The 22,729-nt window shown below is 35.6% G+C and overlaps 1 protein-coding gene across 1 annotated transcript in view; it reads right to left on the reverse strand.

The window, feature by feature from the left end:
• Positions 1 to 263: 263 nt before the first annotated feature.
• The window catches only part of LRFN5 (leucine rich repeat and fibronectin type III domain containing 5), a 334,780-nt gene continuing 312,314 nt past the window's right edge, over positions 264 to 22,729 (reverse strand). The window contains exons 3-6 of the mRNA XM_004698553.2: positions 17,269 to 18,674; positions 13,884 to 14,599; positions 9,712 to 9,755; positions 264 to 636 (exon numbers count right to left, since the gene is read on the reverse strand). Of these exons, the coding sequence (XP_004698610.1) occupies positions 619 to 636; positions 9,712 to 9,755; positions 13,884 to 14,599; positions 17,269 to 18,653 (2,163 nt within the window). The 5' untranslated portion in view covers positions 18,654 to 18,674 and the 3' untranslated portion in view covers positions 264 to 618. The remainder of the gene's footprint in view (positions 637 to 9,711; positions 9,756 to 13,883; positions 14,600 to 17,268; positions 18,675 to 22,729) is intronic.

Raw genomic sequence — 22,729 nt, forward strand, 5'->3', positions numbered from 1 at the left:
AAAAGGCGATTCCTTTCACTTTGTGTTTTATATTGAGGGAAAAACCTGCTGTAAAGTTGTTTAAATAGCTGCAACAATCTCCCAGAAGTGGGTACGTAGCATTCATGGAAGAATTAAAAAGCAATCCGTGATCACTTATGGATTTTGCCTCTACATAAAGTAAAAGAGTATTCTTGGTTCTGGAAGTCATCATTTCACCATTCATACTTGAAGCAGTAGAAGTTGGACAAATCACACAATGTGCAACGTCTGTCATAGTAAAACATTTATTTGTTAAAGTGATATAGATTATTCAAGATTCTACAGTCTGTTAAATCATGGATGGTGATGTAACATGGATTGATACAGAACTTGATGCCAATGTAGGCTGTTTTCATCTTTCTTTAAAAAAAATATTTGTAGGTCAGAAAAAAAATGTATTTTAAAGGGGGATGAATCATGATCTGATAGAGCCATATCTGCCGGTTTCCGAAAATTCTGCGGTGGCTCCTGTGGAAAATTTCTTCTAGGACACCAGTCCAACAGTTATCCTTGTGAATTGAAACTTTTTTAAAACTTGTATCCGGTAAAAATATCAGTAGTAATTTTTTTCAGGAGACAGAGAAGACATGGTGCTCTTCAGACTAACTCCGGCCTCTGAGAGGAAAGGAAGAAGAAAAGAAAGAGAACACAGAGCTAATAAGATTACTGTCCTAACAATCGAGTTCCCAAATTATAAACACCCAGGTGGGAGATTCTTGCTCCAAAATACCAAATGCATCATAGAGAACAGTAAAGCTATGCACAGCAGGGCTTCCATGAAATTTCAAAATTGGGAATAGCAGAGAACTTCATTTTGAAAAGAAATCTGAGAGAGACAAGCCAAAATAGCTCTGCAGTTGATGGCAAATGTGCATGACATCTTTACCTCTGGTTCTGACATTTATACTCTCAGTGAAGAATAGATCAATGCTTTCACGAGACTGAAAAGTGGACATACTATTTAAGTTAACAAAGATTAGCACTAGTTTTTAGAAATATGAACGCGCTAGATTAAATGTGTTGAACATTTCTATAAGCTGAATGACCTCTATGTTTTACATCTATATTCCACTGGGAGTTTTGTGTAATATTAAAATCATATAAATTAAATGTTTAATGATTGTGAAGAGTATCATTTGTCACCGTTTAATTCTGGACCAAGAGGGCAAGGAAAATAATGGCAAAACAGACACACACACACAAAAAAGCCTCTCTAAAATTAACCTGAGTAATTTTGAAAGAAAATATCAAAGTAATCTATTTTTAAAGTATTTAAATATAAAACTGTGAATGTTTTCCTTCTACTATGGTTTCTCATACTTATGGATATGTGTTTGTAAATTCTATCCATGGTTGATATGGAAAATAATGTTTGAGAAATATAAGATTTCATAATACAAAATAAAAATGTTTCTCTTTAGCATTTAAAAACAACAACCTCTTTATAGTTTCTATTTGAGAATAGGATTGTATAATACATGGCACAAATGAATCATAAATACACTAGAGAAATGAATTCTTACTTAATATTGTAAATCAAATTGATGATGCAGAAGATTTAGATAACTTTTTAATAAAGTTAAAAAAATAATACTAATTGCTAATTTAATAACTTTACGTAGCAAAAGAACATAACTATAGGGATTTATTTTGAACAAATTTCAAATTATTTTGAAATGCAAATTAATGTGTTATATTTGGCTGCAATTATTTTTGAGAATTGACTAGTGATACATATAGAGTTTAAGTGATAAAGGACCAATGTTTTTGCTATACTTAAAAAGTAGTCACCTTGACATTTAGGTATGACTATCAGACTTTAACTGGAAAATACTAAAAATGATGGTCAAATCATATTAAATTACATTGGCATACATCACTAAAATAACATAGCTCATATTGATGATATTGGATGGCAATATATTATTTTTGCATTTTCAATTATATATTCCCTTTGAAGGGAAAATAGAGTGATAAAATATAAAATTTGAAGATAAAGAAAGTAGCAATAGAGTTAAAGATTCAAAATACGTAGAATAAAAAAGGATAGCAAATAATAAAACTAGTGTGATATTATAATTAAATCCTTCTCGAATAGCAAATTGTTTTAATAACATGTTAGTGATTCTAATAGTTGCAAATTGTAAAAGCTCTTTGATTCAACTTTATATTACACAGGATAAAATGGAATAAACTGTGGAAATACAGTTTATAAAAGTCCATTAATTAAAAACAAAATCTTAAGAAGCACCAGCCATTGCCAAGGATTACAGTGGGAGTTCTATGCCTTGAGACTCTTACTATAATTGGCAAACAGGAAGGAGGATAGCAAAAGTATCAGATATTATTGTTGCTGTTGCTACGCGCTAGTAAGTCTGCCCCAATTCATAACAACCCAATCAGATTTTGTTTTTTAATCGCTGAGTTTTGCACCGTCTTCACAGTTGCTGCAATGCTTGAGTTGCAACCACTGTCTCAGCCGATCTGTCCCATTGAGGATTTCCCTCTTGTTTTCCCTGAAGTTCTACTTTATCAAGTATGATGTCCTTCCCAGGGACTGGACCCTACTAATAATTGTCCGAAATATGTGAGACCAGCTAGTAAATCTTATTTCTAAGAAGCATTCTGGCTTCCATACGCATCGCCACCCCCTCAGCTCAAAGCTACTAGCTCTCTCTGGTCTTCCTCATTCTTTGTCTAGCTTTTACATGCAAATGATGGGACGGAAATGAACATCTCTTGGGTTCATCACACTTTAACCCTCAAAGTGACACATTTGTTTTTTGCAACAGATTTGCACATGCAATGCAATATTTGAATTTGCTAATGCTGTTTCCATGGTATTGCTTATTGATCCAAGTAAAATAAAATTCTTGGCAACTTCATTCTTTTCGCCATTTATCACGATGCTTCTTATTGATCCCGTCGTGAGGATTGGTTTCCTCATATTAAGATGCAGTCTATCCTGAAGGCTGTCATCCTTGATTTTCATCCGTATGTACTTCATGTTTGCTTCACTTTTGGCAAATAAGAATGTGACACCTGTATAGGGCAGTTTACTAATGAGATTTTATCCAGTCCCGATAATGTATTCTCCTTTATATAGAACCGCTTCTTGGATTATTTGTTCAGCATACAGATTGAATAAGTATGATGAAAGGATTCAACCCTGACACACATTCATCTTGATTTTAAAGTAACTAGTATAACCTTGTTTTGTTTGAAATAACTGTCTCGATGTAAGTACAGGTTTAGAATGTGCATCATCATGTGTTCTATAGTTCAAATTCTTTACAATGTCAGTCATAATTTGTTCTAAGCACACAATCCAGTGCTTTGTATGGTTAATGAAAAACAGATACACCTCTTTCTGGTATTCTCTGCTTTCAGTCAGATCCATCAGCCATGATAACCCTTCTTCCACATTCACTTCTGAATCCAACGTGAATTTATGTGGGTCCCTGTCAATGCACTGTTACACCAGTTCTTATTATTTTAAACAACATTTCACTTTAGTATCAATAATGTAATTCAATTATTTCTACATTCTGTCGCATATCCTTTCTTTGAAATGGCACACATGAATTTCTTCCAGTTGGTTGGGCAGGCAGCTATATTACAAATTTAGTGTAGGAGTGAGTACCTCCAATGTCACATCCAATTGCTTAAACATCTCATTTGCCATTTTATCAATTTAGGGAGCCTCACTTTTGTCAATGTCTTCAGTACAGGTTGGACTTTCCTTTAAATTCCAAGTATTTCCTTCTTCAGTGTCTTCACTCTTTGAAATCATGAAATGCTGCAACATTGACTGCTTCTGTGTGGTACGATGACTTTTTGCATTCTCTCCATCTTCATTTGATGCTTCCTGTATCATTCCATGTTTTGCCCATAGAAAGCGTCAGCACCGTAGCTTGAAGTTTGAATTTGTTCATCAGGTTTTTGGTTTGAGAAATGCGGAGAGTGTTCTTTCATTTTGGTGTTCTAAATCAAGATAGTTTCACATTTCATTAGAGTACTCTGCTTTCTTGAACTGCTCTTTGAAGTCTTCTGTTTACTTCTTTTATGCCATCATTTCTTCCATCCTCTTTAGCTATTCTACTTTCAAGGGCAAGTTTGAGAGTTTCTTCTGATATCCTGGCACTCAGAAAAGACCTTCAGTGTGCCACGTCACGTCATAAAGCTAATTGTCCTGGGCCTGTCGGAGGAAGGGGGCTCTTGAGAGCCTGGGACAAAGTCCTGGTTAAGCTGCACAAGAAGCAGGCTGGGCTGAAGGTGCTCCGTGCCCACAGTCACACCATGAAGCATGATCTGCTGAGGCAGGCCAAGGGGAAGAGGGTCCCGATGGCAGACACTGAAGCGATGGGTGGCTTCTGGATGATCATGGCTGCCTGGCAGAGGAAGTGGACTCTCACCCAGAAGGGGAAGGGCCAGGCCTAGAAGGCTCTGAAGCAGCGGTTCTCAACCTGTGGGTCACGACCCCTATGGGGGGTGGAACGACCCTTTCACAGGGGTCACCGAATTCATAACAGTAGCACAATGACAGTTATGAAGTAACAACGAAAATAATGGTATGGTTGAGGGGTCACCACAACATGAGGAACTGTATGAAAGGGTCATGCCATGAGGAAGGTGGAGAACCACTGCTCTGAAGGAGTTCGCAAGCATGCTAAAGCTTTTGTATGGTTAGCCTCACCCAACCTCCGGCTCCCTGCTGCCCAGCCCGAAGAAGGTTAGCGAGGGAGGCCCACTTCCTTCTTGGGTTCCCTAAAGCTACGGCTGTAGTTGTCCTGCCAAATGAGGGCAGCTTCTCTGGAAATTGTTGCCCTTCCCAGAGGTCTTTTGACCTGGCTCTGCATGGCCAGGACACAGGAGACATGGCTGGCTGGTCCCCACCTCTGCTTGATCTCTCAGATGAGAGGCCTTATTTTCTGGACCTTTCTCTTCCCCCTGTACATTTCTTCCCCCAACCCCCATCCCTATCACACCCCTCCCCTCCTGTTCATTTTCATGGACTTCTCCTTTGTAGATTTATAGAGTACAAGTTTAAGTTTAAAGTGGCTGATTTTATTTTTTTAGATGTTTAGGGTATAGTAATGAATAATGTGTAGTTTACACTCTACAGTGTAGTGATCAATAATAAATATAATACTTTTTTTCTAATGAAGAAAGGTTGTAATCTACCTGTAGTAATTGATAGGAGGGCAGACTCTGAAGACAGGTGCATGTGTGTGTATGAAGGAGGTGTGAACACCTCTGGTGATTGTTTTCTGATTAAATTTCATAGTGAAATATAAGTAACATTTTTCAGGTGAAGAAAGTATTGAAGGTTTGAGAAGAGAAAAAAAGCAAGAAAAGGCTCCATGAAAGAATGAACTAGGTTAATATCAGAAGACATAAGTCTTCTCTGAGGATTGACTTATTTTAATTTAGGCTTTAATGTTTTCTTATTTTATCTTCTTCTTTACTGTGCCTTAATATGCCACATAGGGAGCTCTGGTGGTGGAGTGTTCACATGTTGAGCTGTGGTCCTCAAAGTCAGCAGTTCGAAACCACCAGCCACAGATGGGCTTTCTGCTTCTGTAAATAGTCACCGCCTTGGAAACTCACGCGGGCAGTTCAACCTTTGTCCTGTCGGATTGCTAATGTGATTGGTTTTTAATGACACTTTGGTTTCTGCATGTATAGGACATTGGTCTTGCAAAATTCTATCATTCAATCTTCCTTCATATTGTCTATCAGCAGGATATTTTCCAACTTCTGATTCCTCTTTGTTTCTAAGTCATGCATTTTAATAATCAATATTTAGCAATGCATCTGGACTGCATGTTTGACCAATTTCCGACCACAGAATTTAACAAAAAAATATTTTAAATTTCTTCATACTGGGTACTAGTGGTTGGAGGGTGAACTTGAATGAAAGTGATAATACTTAGGATATATATCTTTACGCTTTCAATTTAATTTTTTACAACTACATATCTCCTGGCTTCATACTTCATACATTCCGTGTCACAATCACTAGTTCGCTATTGCACCTTTTCATTCTGAGTCAGGAACATCAGCAAGTGGAGATCTTGAAAAGTTTGCTCCACCCACATCATTTAGATTGAATCTACTTTGAAGTTGCAGTTACTAACCAGTTGTGTGTTGATTTCATTCTAACACGAGAGGCTTGCCTTCCAGCGTTTTATCACTCAATGTGCTATGGCTCTTCATAAGTTTTCTGTGGCCAAGTTTGTTCAGTAGTAGACCAGCAAGTTCTTCTTTCTAGTTTACCTTTGTTTGGCCAGTCTGTTGAAGGTTTCCACCATAGCCTACCTGCCGGAATTTGAAATACTAGGGACACAGTACTCAGGGTTGAAGCAATGTGCAAGGCACCACACTGGCAGTTGAGTGGTGGTATGTTATTATGTAGAATATGCAAATGAATTCTCTTCAAATTTATTTAGCAAGAGCTAAAATCTTAAAAATATTTCATAAAAATCTGAAAATAGATTACAACATAGTGAGAGTATTACAAAGATGAAACAGTAGATAATGATTATCCTGATAAAATACAATAAAACAAAAATAATTACTTGGGTAATTTAGGGTGTTTTAGTAAAGTGAAAGGATATCATGAAAGACCCTCTGAGCAGGCAGTTTTATTATCAGTGTTACCAAGTAAAAGGCAATGAAAGCTACCTGGAACATAGAGATGAACAATTGCTGATGTTGAATGGATTGTGGAAAAATGCAATTATACCCCTTCTCTGAATGGAATTAATAAACGTGTATGATATTTATCTTATATAATTATTAAGTGATGATTTCTAAAGATCATTGTTGACACAAGAAGCCTATTATTTATTTATTTTTATTTCTAATCTGGTGTAGTAGTTCAAAATATGTGTCCCAAATTTTGTTTTGTTATAAAAATAATGAAATATTTTCTATTATCTAGAAGGCTAGTGTAGATAATTATGGCATGTGTTTTATTTCTTGTGAATGCATATCCCCCCCACACAAGTAACACATATTTTATGTTATGTATATATATATATATATATATACATATCTATATATATTATATGTGATATAAATATGCCAAATGCTTTTACTTATGACATTTCAGTTTAAATGCACACACACTGGGCAAATCTGAACTCTCACACCTGGCCTGTTTAACCAGGTTCATTTTAAGCATAAAAATCATTGTCAAATAGAAGATTAATTAACCTGTAAGCTCCAGATTAACTATGGAGTAATTATCAGCATTCTCTCCTTGGTATTTAAATTATATTAAGGCTCCATTAGTGTAATTAGAATCATATACTCTTATCTATAAGGATCATATATGCAACACTCAAAAGATTTAAGCTCATTATGTTTTTATGCATATTCAGGAAGGCTTCTAAACAAGAAAGCCAGCCTATGAGACACTCTGGTTGGTAGAACTGAAATACGTGTTCTGACCCTATAGTCATCATCAGAAAACCAACAAACAAACAGATTTTCCCAGCTGATACATCAGATCGATTAGCTACAGAAAACACAGATCCGAGAAGCTGCAAGCTCAGGAGTTCTCTGCTGCGCTCTCTCTCACTTGGTCCCCAAGGCAGTAAATGCTGCCAACAGTGTGAAAGACGCTCATATTCAGAGCACAAGGGCCATCGCACTTCAGGGGGACATCATGGATTGGTTCTGCAGATAATTGTACAAATTATATTCCTGCTATAGCAGAAATAATTTACCAGATATCAGGAACAATTATATTGATGTCATATGGTAATACAAATCTGAAAATAGAAAAGATATGTGGTGCGGAGTTATCTAATGAATGATGCAATGCCACTAAAATATGTAAAATTTATTCTCTGCCTATTAATTTGCTTTCGTTTTATGTCCTGTAGAAAAAAGAGAAAGTTGTTGGTTAAAACTTAGTTGAACATTAGAATGGGGTCATTTGTTTCATAAATGGAACTAAAGAAACACTAAATGTGAAGTGTTTTTAAAGGTGACATATTTTACACACACACATTTCATGTAAATCTAATAGAATGCACATACTTATACTCATGGATTTATTACATTGTGAAACAGCAATTACTCAAAGATGATCCACAACATTTTTAGTACTTGTGTCTGAGTGATAGATTATGACAGGTTCATTGTGTTTTTTAACTGATTTCTAAAATATCTATAATTAATATTAATTACCTTAGGAAGAAAGTAAGTCCTTAAGATATCCAATATTTATCATAACAAACATATTACTTTTCTTTAAATTTACCTTTAAAAATTTGATAAAATAAGTAAATAAAATATATATAATTCATGAAAATTTTGGAAATCTCATTAATTGCTCAATTGAAAAATTACTCAGATACTAGACTTTCCTGCTTCCAAATTTTAGCATAACATTTAGCATCATTTTAGATCTTGCCTCTGATGAACTAACCATTCAATTCCTAATCCCTTTCTACAAAAGCATAACTTTGAGGTCAGTTAGATGTAGAGTCAGATGCTGAGTAATGCTAATTAAACGTTTTAATTGAGAGAAAGAGAGAAAAAAGGTATGGGAAGGAGATAAGGGAGAAGAAAGCAGAAGAAAAGAGAGAACTGAGGAAGAAAAATAAGTAAAAAAGAGGAAAGTGATACATAATGCATCCTTTTGCAAATCAATTAAATAACCCCTCCCAAAAAGACAAAATAAGAAACAGAACACAAAGCATTTGCCAGGCATCATGCTATTGATTGCATCCAGTGAGCCAGCTGTTCCTGTTTTGCAACATTAGAAGGCGATCCTAGATGAGTAAAGAAATGATGCATAGAAATCATTTTGTGCAGCTCCTCTTTGGAATTCATTATGGTAAAACCTGACAGACTGACCAAGTTATTGTAATTTTTAAAATATCAATTGTTAAATACCCTATTTTCACTTCCACCAAATATATACATAGTTCTTTTTTAGAACTTTATAAGGGTGTATGTATATATATATTTTTTTTTTCTGTGCCAACCCTTAAGCAAATGGCTGCTGCTTCCAGCTGTTTGAACAGATTGTTCAAGTGCTGCTCTGCTCTAAAAAACAAACTTTCTGATCCAATTAAAATGCAGGAATCAGACACTCATTTGTAACTTAAAAATAAAAAATAAATTAAAAAACTCTGGAAGAGTAATTCGTTGCTGCCAAAAGGAATACCATGAACATTTCATAGATAGTCCTTTGCTCCATTTTAAAATGGTTTCATTCATTTTAGGTTAACCATGAAATGTTCCGTTCATCCACTTCCAATGTAGCATAATGCGTCATCTCAGCCTGGATGAGAATGAGGGGTCAGGGATTGGTGCAAATACATAGTTATAAAGTTCTCATCTCTCCACTGGAAAATAGCTGTAAAAATGTGTATTACATTGTGTGTAGCTACAAGAGTGACTCCAAAAATAAAAGATACCATTGTCACCCCTAGTTTTACTTCGTAGAGTAGGAATCATAAATATTCAGCTACCCAGAAATATTTCTAAATTTAGAAGATAGAAATTCAATAAACAAAAATGGATTCCGGTTTGTCCTGCTGAGCACTCTGAATACATTTTAGTAGACAATTTCAGCCAGTTACACAGCTAGCAACCTAAAATTAAAATGTCATATATAAATTAATAGATACACGTCATGAGGTATACAACAGGTAACAAGAATCTCACCTGTGTTTCCTGGACAATCTGGTCAACATTAGTCAGCAAAGCATCTGGGAATAAAATTTTCAATGTCATGAACAATTCCTTTTATAAAAACAAACCCTAAAATATTTCTTACTGGATTCTTGATGTTTTCTTTTTACAACGATTTTTCCACCTTTTTTTTCCTTTCTAACTTACCAGGTCTCAGTTTAATTGTTTTCCACAATACATGGCCTGATACATAATATTATACATGTAGAATTTAAAATATTGTTCTAACAGTTACAACAGGTAATTATCAAAATGAAATGTGCTTTTCCTTCAGGAGTTCAATAAGAGCATCTAGATGCTATTTCTATTTTCCTCCTGAAAGTTAACATTTCAAATACAGAATCACATAAGATGTATAGCCAAAAATAAATCCAGAGGTGTGAAATAGAGAATCTAAATCAGAAAAAGTAATTCCATCATATTCACCATAGAGTATAAATCAATTGTTTGATCATTTTAGATCATCCAGTATCTTCCAAATAATCTGATGTACAGCAAGTGCCAATTTATCCTTCTGTAATACAATAAAACACAAAGACTCCTAGTCACGTCACTACAAAGTGACATGCTGAGAAGAAACATTGTTTACCTAAGGAACATTTCCCAGAGGTAACAGAGGAGTGTATAAGGTAGGACAAAGGCTCAAAACCATAGATTCTAATATTATTTTAGTAAGATATGCCTACAAAGCCACGATAGTCAGACACCAAATATCTTACTGCTACCTCAAGGTATCTGATTCTATTAATAACTGAAAAAAAAGTAGAAAAACAAATAGGCCAGACTGTGCTTAATTTGATAATGTATTCATCTATCTGTAGACTAAACATAAATCATACTCATCCAACCAAAATGTTTTCATTTTTCATACTTTTAGGCAGATTTGTATATTTCATTATCACTCCACGACACCCAGATTACACATATTGTTAAAGAGAGCTTCTGAAATCATAGATATTTTCAAATCAGTAGATAGTTGTAGTACAGAAACACACAATTATAAAAAGCATTTAAAGTAATTGTCTGATAAGATATGCTAAATAACACACCTAGCATTTTGTTTGTTAGTTTTTTCATACTGAAGAAGCTCAAGCCATTATATAAAATGACTTAAAAAAGAAAGAAAACATAATTAAGAACAAAGAAGTTAAACAATATTCACTCGGTGCATAGCACCAACAAACTGCAAATCGCATGTGTCAGGTGACGTCAACATAACAGGTTAAAAGGAATAATGAAAAGAAATAAAGGAAGAAAATTGGCAAGAAAGACGGAATATTTTAACCATAATTTATAGAACACAAAATGTTACTCTGTTACTTAATAAAAATTCATATTCGTGAACTGTTCTCCCTGCCTCTCTTAATATATTCATTTATCAGTTGATTCATGCGTTCACTCCTTTGAACACCTCACCCATTTTTGCTGTTGAGTGGATTCTGACTTCTGGGACCTTATTTTCTCAAATAGTTCTTCTTCAGTCACTTAATGCTGAAGACATCTATATGTCTTATATATCATATATATGAAGATATATAAATGTCTTCATATATATCTTAAGGAAAATTTGACCCTCCTCGATAAAGCAAACATTTTTTTGACTTCTCAAAATAAAATATTTTTTAAAGGAACACAGGTTGGAATTTCACTTTCTACACTTCCACATTTTCTCAGAACAAATGTTCAAGAATATGGTGAATGTACCCTAAAAATATTCAGTCCAAAAAAAGAAATTGCTTTGAATGGGTAAACGCAAACACTAAAGTTTATGTGATCAAATACCATAAAGTTTAAATGTCTATGAGAAAAAATTAATTTAAATGTGTAAGGTTTCATTAAAAAAAGAAGCAGAAAATAGATTTTAAAAATAGAGACAACTGGCAAACGTAAAATAATTTAATCAATAGCTTTCATGGATTGGCTTGGTTGAGCTTATGCTTCATGATTTCAAGTCATGTTTACTCTTGATCACAATCTTCATAATATCAGAAATTCCTTGGGAATTCAGTACCTTAAGTCTTGAAAGGTTTAGTGTATGCTGCATTTTTAATACTAGACTGATGCATGCTAAGAGGGGAAAACAAACTTTTGTCAGCAAGCACCTTCTGAGAAATTATGCAATTGATGCTAATAAAAATTACCTTGTTGGGATTATTAAAATAATACTATTGAAAACAGCAAGTCTTCACTTTAAGTAGTGTTTTTGATATTACAGCTGGTATCATCTCATTTATCCTTTACAAGAGGAACCATATACCTAAATAATGAATAAGTGTTATTACTTTGAAAATATGAAGGGTATAGTTTTCAAAAAGAGGGGGAAAAAGAGAGAAAGATTTAGGAAATGCTCAAGATAATGTGATCCCATTAAATATGTGTTTTCCAAAACTAGCACTGAAAATAATCTGTAGCTGCTTTAACTTTCTACACTTGGAATATCATCATGGTAAATCATGTATGGTGTGATGTGTATCCTTTGAGTTTGCATTAACTGTTATTTTTGTATGTTTTTCTACCAGGAGGACATTAAAATAATGATTCACACATTCCTCATCTGTGTCTTAAGTAGTATTCAAGTGATCTGAAGGAATTAGCAAACCTTTTTAACTTACTCCTTGGGAGTACTTTTCATACACAAAATTCCCATCTCATTATACTCTGGCTATAATTTCATACTCTTTTGTACAAGGTCTGGGTTACCACATGGACCTTATTCTCAAAACACATCACTTCATATAAACCCATTTACTTGTCTTTAATAAAACATCATCAAGTGAGTCTATGGTGCAAATTTTTCCATGAGTAAAAAGGAACATTTATCTCCTGTCCTTCATTAAAATGAATTTCCAAGAACGCCACATTATCAAGCAGCAATATTACTGCCTGACTAAATTTAAATCCATTTTTAATGATGTATTTCCACTGAACTGGTTGATTCCTAATTAAATTGCATCACAGTTTCAGTTCAAACAATACAAACATTTACTCTTAGAAAGATTCAAATTCAGAATAACAGTGCAGAAGGGAAAATCTAAGCCACTATCTGGTTAATGAGCAATGAATTTATATTGCCTATAAATGCAATTTGAAGCCCATTAGAAGTTTTCTTTTATTTTACTTGCTGTTAAAAATAAGCATCCCTTTGACAAGGGAAATGTGTTTTTTCCTTGCTCTCTTTAAACTACATTAAGAAAAATATAAAACTCAGTCATTCAGCTAATAGATATTGAGTGAATGAAAACACCTTCATATGCCCATATACATGGAATTCTTAAATATCTGTGACTGAACTGGATATTCAGCTAGATCCCAAACAAATTGTATTCTCTCCTCCTATCTACTTGGAAAGGAAACAAAAATTTAAAAATGGTGTTAGAGATGAGAAATAGCATAGAGCCATTATTAAGGCACCTGAACTGATAATGTTTAGAAGGGCATTTCTGGTAACACTGTCTGAGTATACTTATTGAATATTTTACTTGATATAACATAGCAACACAGAGTTGCTTGCTACAACATTTGCCTAAAACAAAGGCAGCATTATTGTCATTGAAAGAAAACATACAGTCTCCTTATTTAAAACTGCCAATTGTCCAAAGGTGTTCCTTTACAGAATTGAAGAAAAATTATGCAAGATTTTTTTCCCCTTCCTATAGCAACTCTCATTTTGCAATCTGGTCTCCCAGAACCTTTCAGAAGCCAGTCCTAACACACGGAAAGACACTGCTGTGGCTGCTGTGCCTTGCTTTTCCCCACCTTGACCATTGTATCTCTGCGTGTGTGTGTGTGTGTGTGTGTGTGTGTGTGTGTGTGCAAACCTTTAGAAGGTTTATATATAACCCTGGCTTATGCCGTGTATCATTTCCTATGTGAGTTTTAAAAATGATTTTTTTTCATCAAAAGAAAAAAAAAAGGTTAGACACTGCTTTCCAATATACACTCCGAATTTATAGGAGTTGCTCTTCTACTATGCCCATCTGAACTGTTGGACTGAATTAACATCCCATTCATAGACATGCTTCTTTTAGCAACCAGTCCAGATGAGTCCGGTGAGTTAACATTACCACAGTATTCCTTTAATTCTCCATTCAGGGAATACCTGCGCCTGGCTCGGGATCTCTCAGCAGGCAAAGTGAGAAACTTACTTGGCTTTGAATGATGTGCTCTTTTGGACGTCGGTCCTTCTGTCACAGAATCAGGAGGTCGACTCGCTAACTGCAATGCAGTGGAGTTGTTCCGGTTAGTGTTTGGGGACTCAATATTTGTGACAGCTTCATTTTGTGGTTCGGTGGTTGGCTTCGTGCCAGTCTTTCTTTTCTGCTTTTGTAACACAGAAGTGCTTGAAGTCCAGGTAGGAGGCAAAGCAGAGGTAGTGCTCGAGGGATCCTGACTTAAACAAGTGTCGGAAGGCTGGCTCAGACTGTCACTGGCAACTTTACAACACTGCGCATTTTCTTCACGCCCCACCGCTTGTTTGGACATGGATTGGGGCAGTGTGACACTGCAGCCTTGCATTTGGGCTCCATTAGTTTGAGAATAAACATTGCTGACCTTGGTGACCTTGTGTTGCCCATTATTGTTACAAACCTTATACCGGATCATTAGAATGATGATGAAAACCAGCACAGATGCTACAATGATGCCACCAATAATAATAATCATGGTGCCTCCCAAAAACTGGGACTGCATGAAGTGGCAGCGGACATAATCCTGCTCCGTCGTAAACTGGATGCAACCCACGACCCTTGTGGCCGTGAGGGAAGTGATGCCATCGTCATATATTGCCAAGACACACAAGTCGTACATGGTTCCAGCAGCCAGGTTATTGACCAGAAAAGTTTTGCTCGTAGGAGGTATCATTCTGGGGGACAATGGAATTTGTGTTAATATTTAAAACAAAGCAAAACCGACTACACACAGAGAATCAGTATGACTTCAGTTCTGTATCATTACAGTGCTTATTAAGATAAGCACATTATAACAGATATGAAATGTAGGGAAATGATCTAATCTTCTATTTACCTAGATAAAATGACAAAAAGTCATTGTAGGAGTCTGCATTATATTAATGGTGCTGCACTATGCCTTGACAAGCCGACTAATTACGTTGCTTGGCAAAGCAGAACTCCTAATAAAAGCCACTGCTAAAAAATCATTTATGACAAATTGCTTTTGAAAGGTGTGACTGTGGCATTATCTGACTACTAAACAAATCCATTTAGCACTTACAACACCTCTGTGACTAAAAGCCAATTTGAAGGAAGGGAAAACACTGACAATCACATTAGAAACTGAAATGGAAAAAGCTTTTCCCAGCATATATTTGCTAAGTCAGTTCTAAGCAGCTGGGGCTTGTACCCACTAACTCGATCTTTAACAACTAAGATGATTAGTAAGATTAAAGTGCGCTATTTACAGACCTCGTGCCCTTCCTATACCTTCAACACTTGGTTTCTAGTAGTTCCTTATCTATGCGAGGAAGATGAAACTGGCTGAGCAACGTGGTTCAGGAAGCATGAGCAGGTTAATGTTGCTGACCAGGGCATGTATTCCTATGCCCGCTGGAGTCTGATGAAAACCTCCATTGGAACACAGTGTCCAGGGCTTAATACGACATGGTAGACAGTTCTGAATTCATTACATCTTACAATAATTTGCCTCTCAATGCCTATTTTCCAATACTTTCTCTATCACTTTGGGGAAAAACAAGATGTAAAATGAGATGTAAATTAAATAAGATGTAAACTAAGATTTAATTTGGTGAGGAAAAAAGTTTGAATTTATATTTTTCCCCTGAAAGTGAGTTTCACAAATTTCACAACATGACAATGTTCATCTGTTATCTACCCAAAACAATATATTCTAGATACACTAAGAAACTTTCAGGATAGAGTAAGTATTTGCTATTCAACTGGCTATCATTTAATGAGTGCATGATAATGCCAAGCATTACTAAACACATGGTATCCATTATAACTCAGTCTTTACAAGGACTTTACAAAATAGGCATTATCACCATTTTATAGATGACAAGTTAGGGTTCAGAGTTCAAGCCACTTACTCAAGTCACAGAGAATCTATGGTCAATATAGGACAAACCCTTGGGATTTGGAAAATAAATCTGACCTATCTCATAGAATTAATGCTTAAAACACGTAGGCTGTACAGTATCTAGGCACTATCTGCCTAGTATAAGAAGGCAGTGAAAGGAAATGGTATTTTTTTTAATTGGTAATCAGTTAAAAAGCCTTTAGCTAAAGTGAAGTGTTGGGCAATACATGAGAAAACTACTTTTTGTTGAGCTGCAAGCATCGTAGTCTGTATCCCTATACTTTGAGTGGTGAGGGGGATGCCACCCACCACTTAGTCTAATCTCGTCCTTAGAAAAATGAAGAAATTAAAAAACAGCCAGGTAGAATCTTTTCTAGGATTGATCATATAGCTAGCTAATTCAGTTTTGTATTTTTGTTACCCGCACATGCTTATTTTTAAAGAATACGCTCATTCTTGTACCTGAGAATAAATCTAATTATCTTCAAAACTTCACCTGAATATAAAGAACTGAACTGATCTGATAACTGAAAAGCTTAAAGGCAAAAAGAAATTATTTCAAATCAGTGATTTTGCATCATTTTCTATGGATAATAATATGAGTAAAATTATATGAAGAGGAAAAACATATTTCTAACTCAAACTTGGACAAGATGTGACTATAAATCAATGAGGCTGAACTTCAGAAAAACATACCAGAAATTCTTTAGGTATATGTAAATCCCTCATCAATAATCTAATCTGGAGACTATAGAACCAACTCCAGTGATACTTTCACTGCTCAAAATACACATTTGTATATAATTCTCTCTTTGGAACTTCCTTAAGAACCAGTGCACATGAGACAACACACTCACATAATTCAATCATGCAGAACATCAGTCTCATTAGTTTATAGTTACATCCTATTTTGACCAAAAATGGCAATGTCTATCTTGCTCACCCACCTTATTCACAAGACTTGTCTCCAAATGGCTTTAGGCTGTTTCCAAAATTCAAATTCACCCTCAAAAGACGAAGATTTGCCACCATTGAGGATATTCAAAATAGTGTGACGAAGGTTCTAAAGATAATTCCAAAAATGCTTTGAGCAATGGCAGCGTCATTGGGATAATGGTATAGCTTCCCAACATGACTTCCTTGAAGGAAAGAACACCCATTTGGATGTGTAAGTTCTGGTATGTTTTTGGATTTTTAAATATATCAATCTTGTTTTCTGATAGTCACATCTCTTAGATGAGGGGAAGAAAAGTAAGCATGATATTAAATATAAATTTGAAATCTAACAATAACACCATTAAAAATATTACCCCACATGTGTTCACCTCTCACAAATCTTACATTATACACTTTTTAAAAGTAGAGTGCTAAGTGCAATGCAGCGTAGCAGTACAAATTTAAAAATCAGCACGTACATAAACAACTCATATGCTAACATGGAGAGCAAGTATAAAAACAAACATGTGTCTTGTGCCTTACCTGTAAACAAGAGTGTCATCGTAAGTACCATTGTACTGGATTTGAAACATCCGTATCCCAGGGATATTTCTTTGAAAATTAAATTTCAGTAGCGCTGTAGATGACGTTGCTTCTGCCACCACAATTTTGTCTTGACTTATTTTAGTATCACCATTGCTACTGCTTGTATTAGAACCTGACTTAGTAGACGTTGAGATATCTGAAGAACCAGGATCAGGCTCATGGATATGGTTGGTACTGTTTAGTAAGTGCGGAAGTTTAATTATATGAAGATCCATTGTTTGTGTTGCTTCCCCAGCAGGATTAGAAGCAATGCAGGTAAAAGCACCTGTATCCTTTACAGTTGTTATAAGAATGTCAAGGGTTCCATTATCATACACCAGCGATCTAGTTGCATTTGATATAAGCTTCCCTTCTGGAGAAATCCAATGAATTGCAGGCTCAGGATCTCCCCGGGCTTTACACCTCAGTGTTGCTCTTTGACCTTCCAGAACTCTCATCTCATGTGTATGGCGAGTAATCAGAGGAGGCTCACACAAAAACTCTTCTTCAGGTATTGACCAGAAATAGCGACCAGTTAATAGTGCAGGAGAAGCACAGGTCTCTAGGTCATCTTCTCTGGACAGACGTCTCAACCACAGTAATTCACAATTGCAATGCAAAGGATTTCCACCAAAGCTTAACGCGAACGTGGATGGGCTTATGATTCCTGAGGTTGCTAGTACCTGAGCTCTCTGGAAGAGAGGATCAGGTGGTAGCTTCTGCAATTTATTTGATGTTACATCTAGCCGAGTCATCTTGTGCAAGTGGGAGAAGGTCCCCTTAGGAATGTTATCAATCATATTGTGATCCAAGCTAAGAGTATGCAAGCTAACCATCTTCTCAACAGCATCCCAAGGAATTGTTTCTAGATTGTTATAGGACAGATCCAGCTCCTCAAGGGCAAAGACGTCATCAAATGCCGTCGAAGAAATCAAAGTCAGCTGGTTGTTGTTCAGAATCAAATGGTGGAGATTGGAAAGCCCGCTGAACATATCATTCGTGATTTTAGTCAATCTGTTGCTATTCAAATGCAAAGCCCTCAGATTTCTTAAGTCAGAAAAAGCATGAGGTGTAATAAAACTTATTGTATTCCTGGATAGAGTCAAGTCCACCAAGCTAGTCATATTGGCGAAATCCTTTCTTTTAATATTTGTAACAAAATTGTCTGCCAATCGCAGTTCCACAGTTCTTCTGTCAATGTTTGGTGGAACAAATAAAAGCCCTTTCTTGGCACAAAGGGTTGCAAGATTAGGGGACAAAATCTGACAGACACAGCGCTTTGGACAGAGCTGCGCCCTCACTGCGACGCCAATGAAAACCAGATAAAAAAGAAGGTTTTCCATTGTAGAATCAGACTGAAGAGCCTGTGGAAAAAGACAGAAATAATGTCAGCATCCAGTCATTAGATTAACTTTCATATTCTTATTAGAATAATTTCCTCCATGCAAATTAGAATACAAAAGCAATTTATTCCATCATTTAAAGAGTAATAAAAATCTACTCTGTACTGGAGAATAGAATTGATACTGTATTGGATACTCCAATCATAGCCTCATGGAGTTAAAAGCAAATAAGAAAATCAAAGAATTCAATGGATGGTTATAATTCAGTAAGTTAAATGTCGCTCTTAACGTGTATCTTGTATACTCTGTGATTTCCCAGAAGAGAGGCATTCAGCCCGCATTGAAGAGCAGTGTGTTGAGGAAAACCCTCCCCAACTACTGAAGGACATCTTGTTAGTCAAAGAAACTCAAAGGATTAAAGGCATAGGCAAAGATTTACAAATTGTTGCATTAGCCAGTCTACATAGAAAAAATAAGATGCAGGAGTTGTTATTTACTTTTGTGACAACCTCGGAGTGATTAATTTTCTTTATTTTACACTCGATCTCACTCTAGCACAACCTAGCATCTTAACTGAAAATACAGAATCTTATCCTCAAAAAAAGTTGGCTAAAAAACAAATAAAACCCGAGCTCCTTATATATTCATATTAAAGTGTATATTTATCAATGTACTTTATGAAAAATGACTGCCAGTAGCATTTAACATTTAGCATCTCTTAACAATTTAATACAGTTATATTTTACTCAAATTTAATTTTTAAATAATAATAAACACTTGGACAACTTTGGTCTTTAGCTAGACATTAAACATTGCTATTAAAATTAATCCTTTAAAATAAAAACACCAACATATATGTGATTAGAAGTTCACATAAATTTCATAAATACCAAGAGAAAATACTTGGAGAAAAAGTCATCCAATTTTCTAATTGAATGAAAATATGAAATTAAAGAAACAGCATCTAATGTCATAAATAAGAATATTATTATAATTTTGAATTATGTTTTGCCTTGATTAAATGTGAACACAATAAATATAAATGATCATTCTCAACAAGTAGTCTCTTCTGTTCCTGACCGAATAATTAGGACTTCACAGACTCTAGACAATAAGCAACAGGTACACTGCTTTAAAAAATTATAAAACATGTTTTCAGACATTAGAAAATAGGAAACACACATTGTGACCCCTAAAAGAATTGAATTGATGCAAATAAAAGTTGTGGTTGGTCCTAGAGACAATTTCCATATCATAGCACAAATAGTGTAAGTAAAGTCTTGCAAAGTTGAAGAAACATTTCAGAGTGCAGACGGTTTCAAGCGGCTAGAAAATGTAGAAGCAAGAGGAGAGAGCTCCCAGTAAAATAAAATTTTTGGCAACTTCATATTTTCTCCTCTTATCGTGATTTTGTTCATTGATTGAATTGTGAAGATCTTTTAAATAATTATATACACTGATAATTCACACAGAATGCTTTTGGCTTGGATCATCAGTAAATGCTTCAAATTCTCTTCACTTTCAGCAAGCAAATGCATCTGCTTAGCAAAGGTTATTAATGAGTCTTCCTCCAATCCTGATTCCAACTTCTTCATATAGTTCAGATTCTCAGATTAGTTATCAACATACAAATTGAGTAAACATGGTGAAAGGACACAACACTGATGTACATACTTTTCCTGATTTTATCACACCGTATCCCCTTATTTTCTTTGGGCCATTATCTCAAGGTTAATGGAGAGATTCAAAAGAAGCACCACTAAGTGTTCTGAAACTCCCATTCTTTGCAGTGTTATAAAGAGCTTTTTATGATCTACACAGCTGAATATGTTCATAGATTTGATAAACACAGGTAAGCACCTCTCTTGCAGTCTGTGTTTTGAAATAAGATGGATCTGAAATCTGTTTCACAGCATCTTCTTGAGCATCTGGCTTGGGATTCTGGCAGTTCCTTTCCCATATTCTGATGCACTCGTTTTAAAATTATCTTGAGCAAAACTTTACCTGCTTGTGATATTATGTACTGTTCCATCATCTCTGCATTCAATTCAGTCTCCTTTCTTTGGAATGGGCACACATTTGGATCTCTTCCAATAGGTTGATCAGGAATCTCTCTTCCAAGTTTCTTGACATAGACTCCTGATTGCCCCCCCATTGCATCCATTTGGTGAAACATCTCAAATAGCACCCTATCAATTTCAGGAACCTGAAGGGAAACTTGGGTTTCTTCCTTCAATAGACTCTCTTGATCATGTACTGTGTCCTAAAATGGTTGATTGTCAACCAATTTGTTTCCATACAGTGATTGTATATTCCTTCCATCTAAGTTTGATGCTTCCTGAATCTTTCCGTTTTTGCTTTGCTCATAGAATCCTTCAATGTTTCGGCTTGAAATTTTGTTCTTTTGGCTTGGAAAAATGTGTACATGTTCTTCCCTTTGGGTTTTATAATGCCAGGTCTTTACACATTTCATTCAATACTTTGCTTTGCTTCTTGAACCACCTTTTAAAATCTTCTGTTCAGTTCTTGACTTCCTCGTTCCTTCCAATTCAATGCTCAGGGCAAATTTCAAAATCTCTCCCACATTGGTTTTGGTCTCTCCTGTCTTTTAAATGAATTTTTGTTTCTTCATGCATTATGTCCTTGATGTCATTCCAGATGGCTGGCCTTTGGTCCTTAGTATTAAATGTGTCGATTTTTTTTTTGGAAACGGTCTCTAAATTCAAATGGAATATTCTCCAGGTCCCATTTTAGCTCTCTCAGCCTTGTTCCACTTTCCTTCCCCTTCAACGTGAATTTACAAATATGCCATGGATGGTCTGCTCTAGAATAGTACTCTAGCCTTGTTCTGACGGATGATATTGAGCAATTCTAGCAAATCTTTCCACAAATACAGTTGACTTGTAGTCTTTGTAGTCTGTTCATTGATGTCCATGTGTATATTCGCCATTTATTTGATTGAAAAGTGTATTGTAAAGAATAAACCATTTACCTTCAAAAAGTCTTTCATTCAATCTCCATTTATCATTTCTATCACTGATGCCTTATTTCTAAACCCTGGATCCTTTTCCATTTCTAACATACAAATTTCAATTACCATTATTTATCAATGCCCTCTGATGGCATTTTGCTTAATTGAAGACTTCAGAAGTTAGTAAAAATTTTCAATTTCCTCATCTTTTGCATGAGTTGTTGGTACGTAAATTTGCCTAAGAGTTATATTACTTGGTCACCCTTGTAAGCATATAGATATTATCCCATTACTGGCAACATTGTGTTTCAGGGTTGATCTTGAACTGTTCTTTTGAATGATGAATGTCAAGTCGGTCCTCTTCAGTTTGTCATCCCTGGCCTAGTAGTCCACAGGATTGCTTGATTAGAAATGACCTATACTATTTCAGCTTACTCATACCTAGAATACTTACTCTTATTCATGTGTTCCATTTCATTTTTTGAAAACGTTCCTATATGTACGAGTCATACATGCACATTCCAATTATTAGTGCATGCTTGCAGCTTTTCCCATATTGATTATAACTCATTGCCAAGAAGACCAGAATTCTGACAACTGGGCCAATAGTTAACAACAGAATAAATGGAGAAAAAAAATTGAAATTGTCAAGGAATTTGTCTTGCTTGGATCCATAACCAGTGCTCATGGAAACAGTCAAGAAACCAAAGACACGTTACATTGGGTACATGTGCTGCACAAGACCTCTTCAGAGTGTTGAAAGCAAGGCTGCTGACGACTCAGGTGTGCCTGACTCAAACCAGGCTATTTCCTGTCTTCCCCTAGACATATGGAAGTCTGACATTGAATAAGGAAGATTGAAGAAGAATGGATGCATTTGAATTGTGGTGCTGGAGAAGAATATTGAAAGTACCATGGACTGCTAGAAGGACAAACCAAACTGTCTTGAAAGAAGTACAGCCAAAGTGTTCCTTAAAGGAAAGGATAGCAAGGCTTCTTCTTCTTACATCCTTTGGCCATACTGTCAGGAAAGATCCGCCACTGGGGAAGGGCATCATGCTTGGTAAAGTAGGTGGGCAATGACAAGGAGGAAGCCTTAAGCCAG

This window comes from Echinops telfairi, unplaced genomic scaffold (assembly GCF_000313985.2).
Source record: "Echinops telfairi isolate 266 unplaced genomic scaffold, ASM31398v2 ScPeMD7_18;HRSCAF=68, whole genome shotgun sequence".
Lineage (NCBI taxonomy): Eukaryota > Metazoa > Chordata > Mammalia > Afrosoricida > Tenrecidae > Echinops > Echinops telfairi.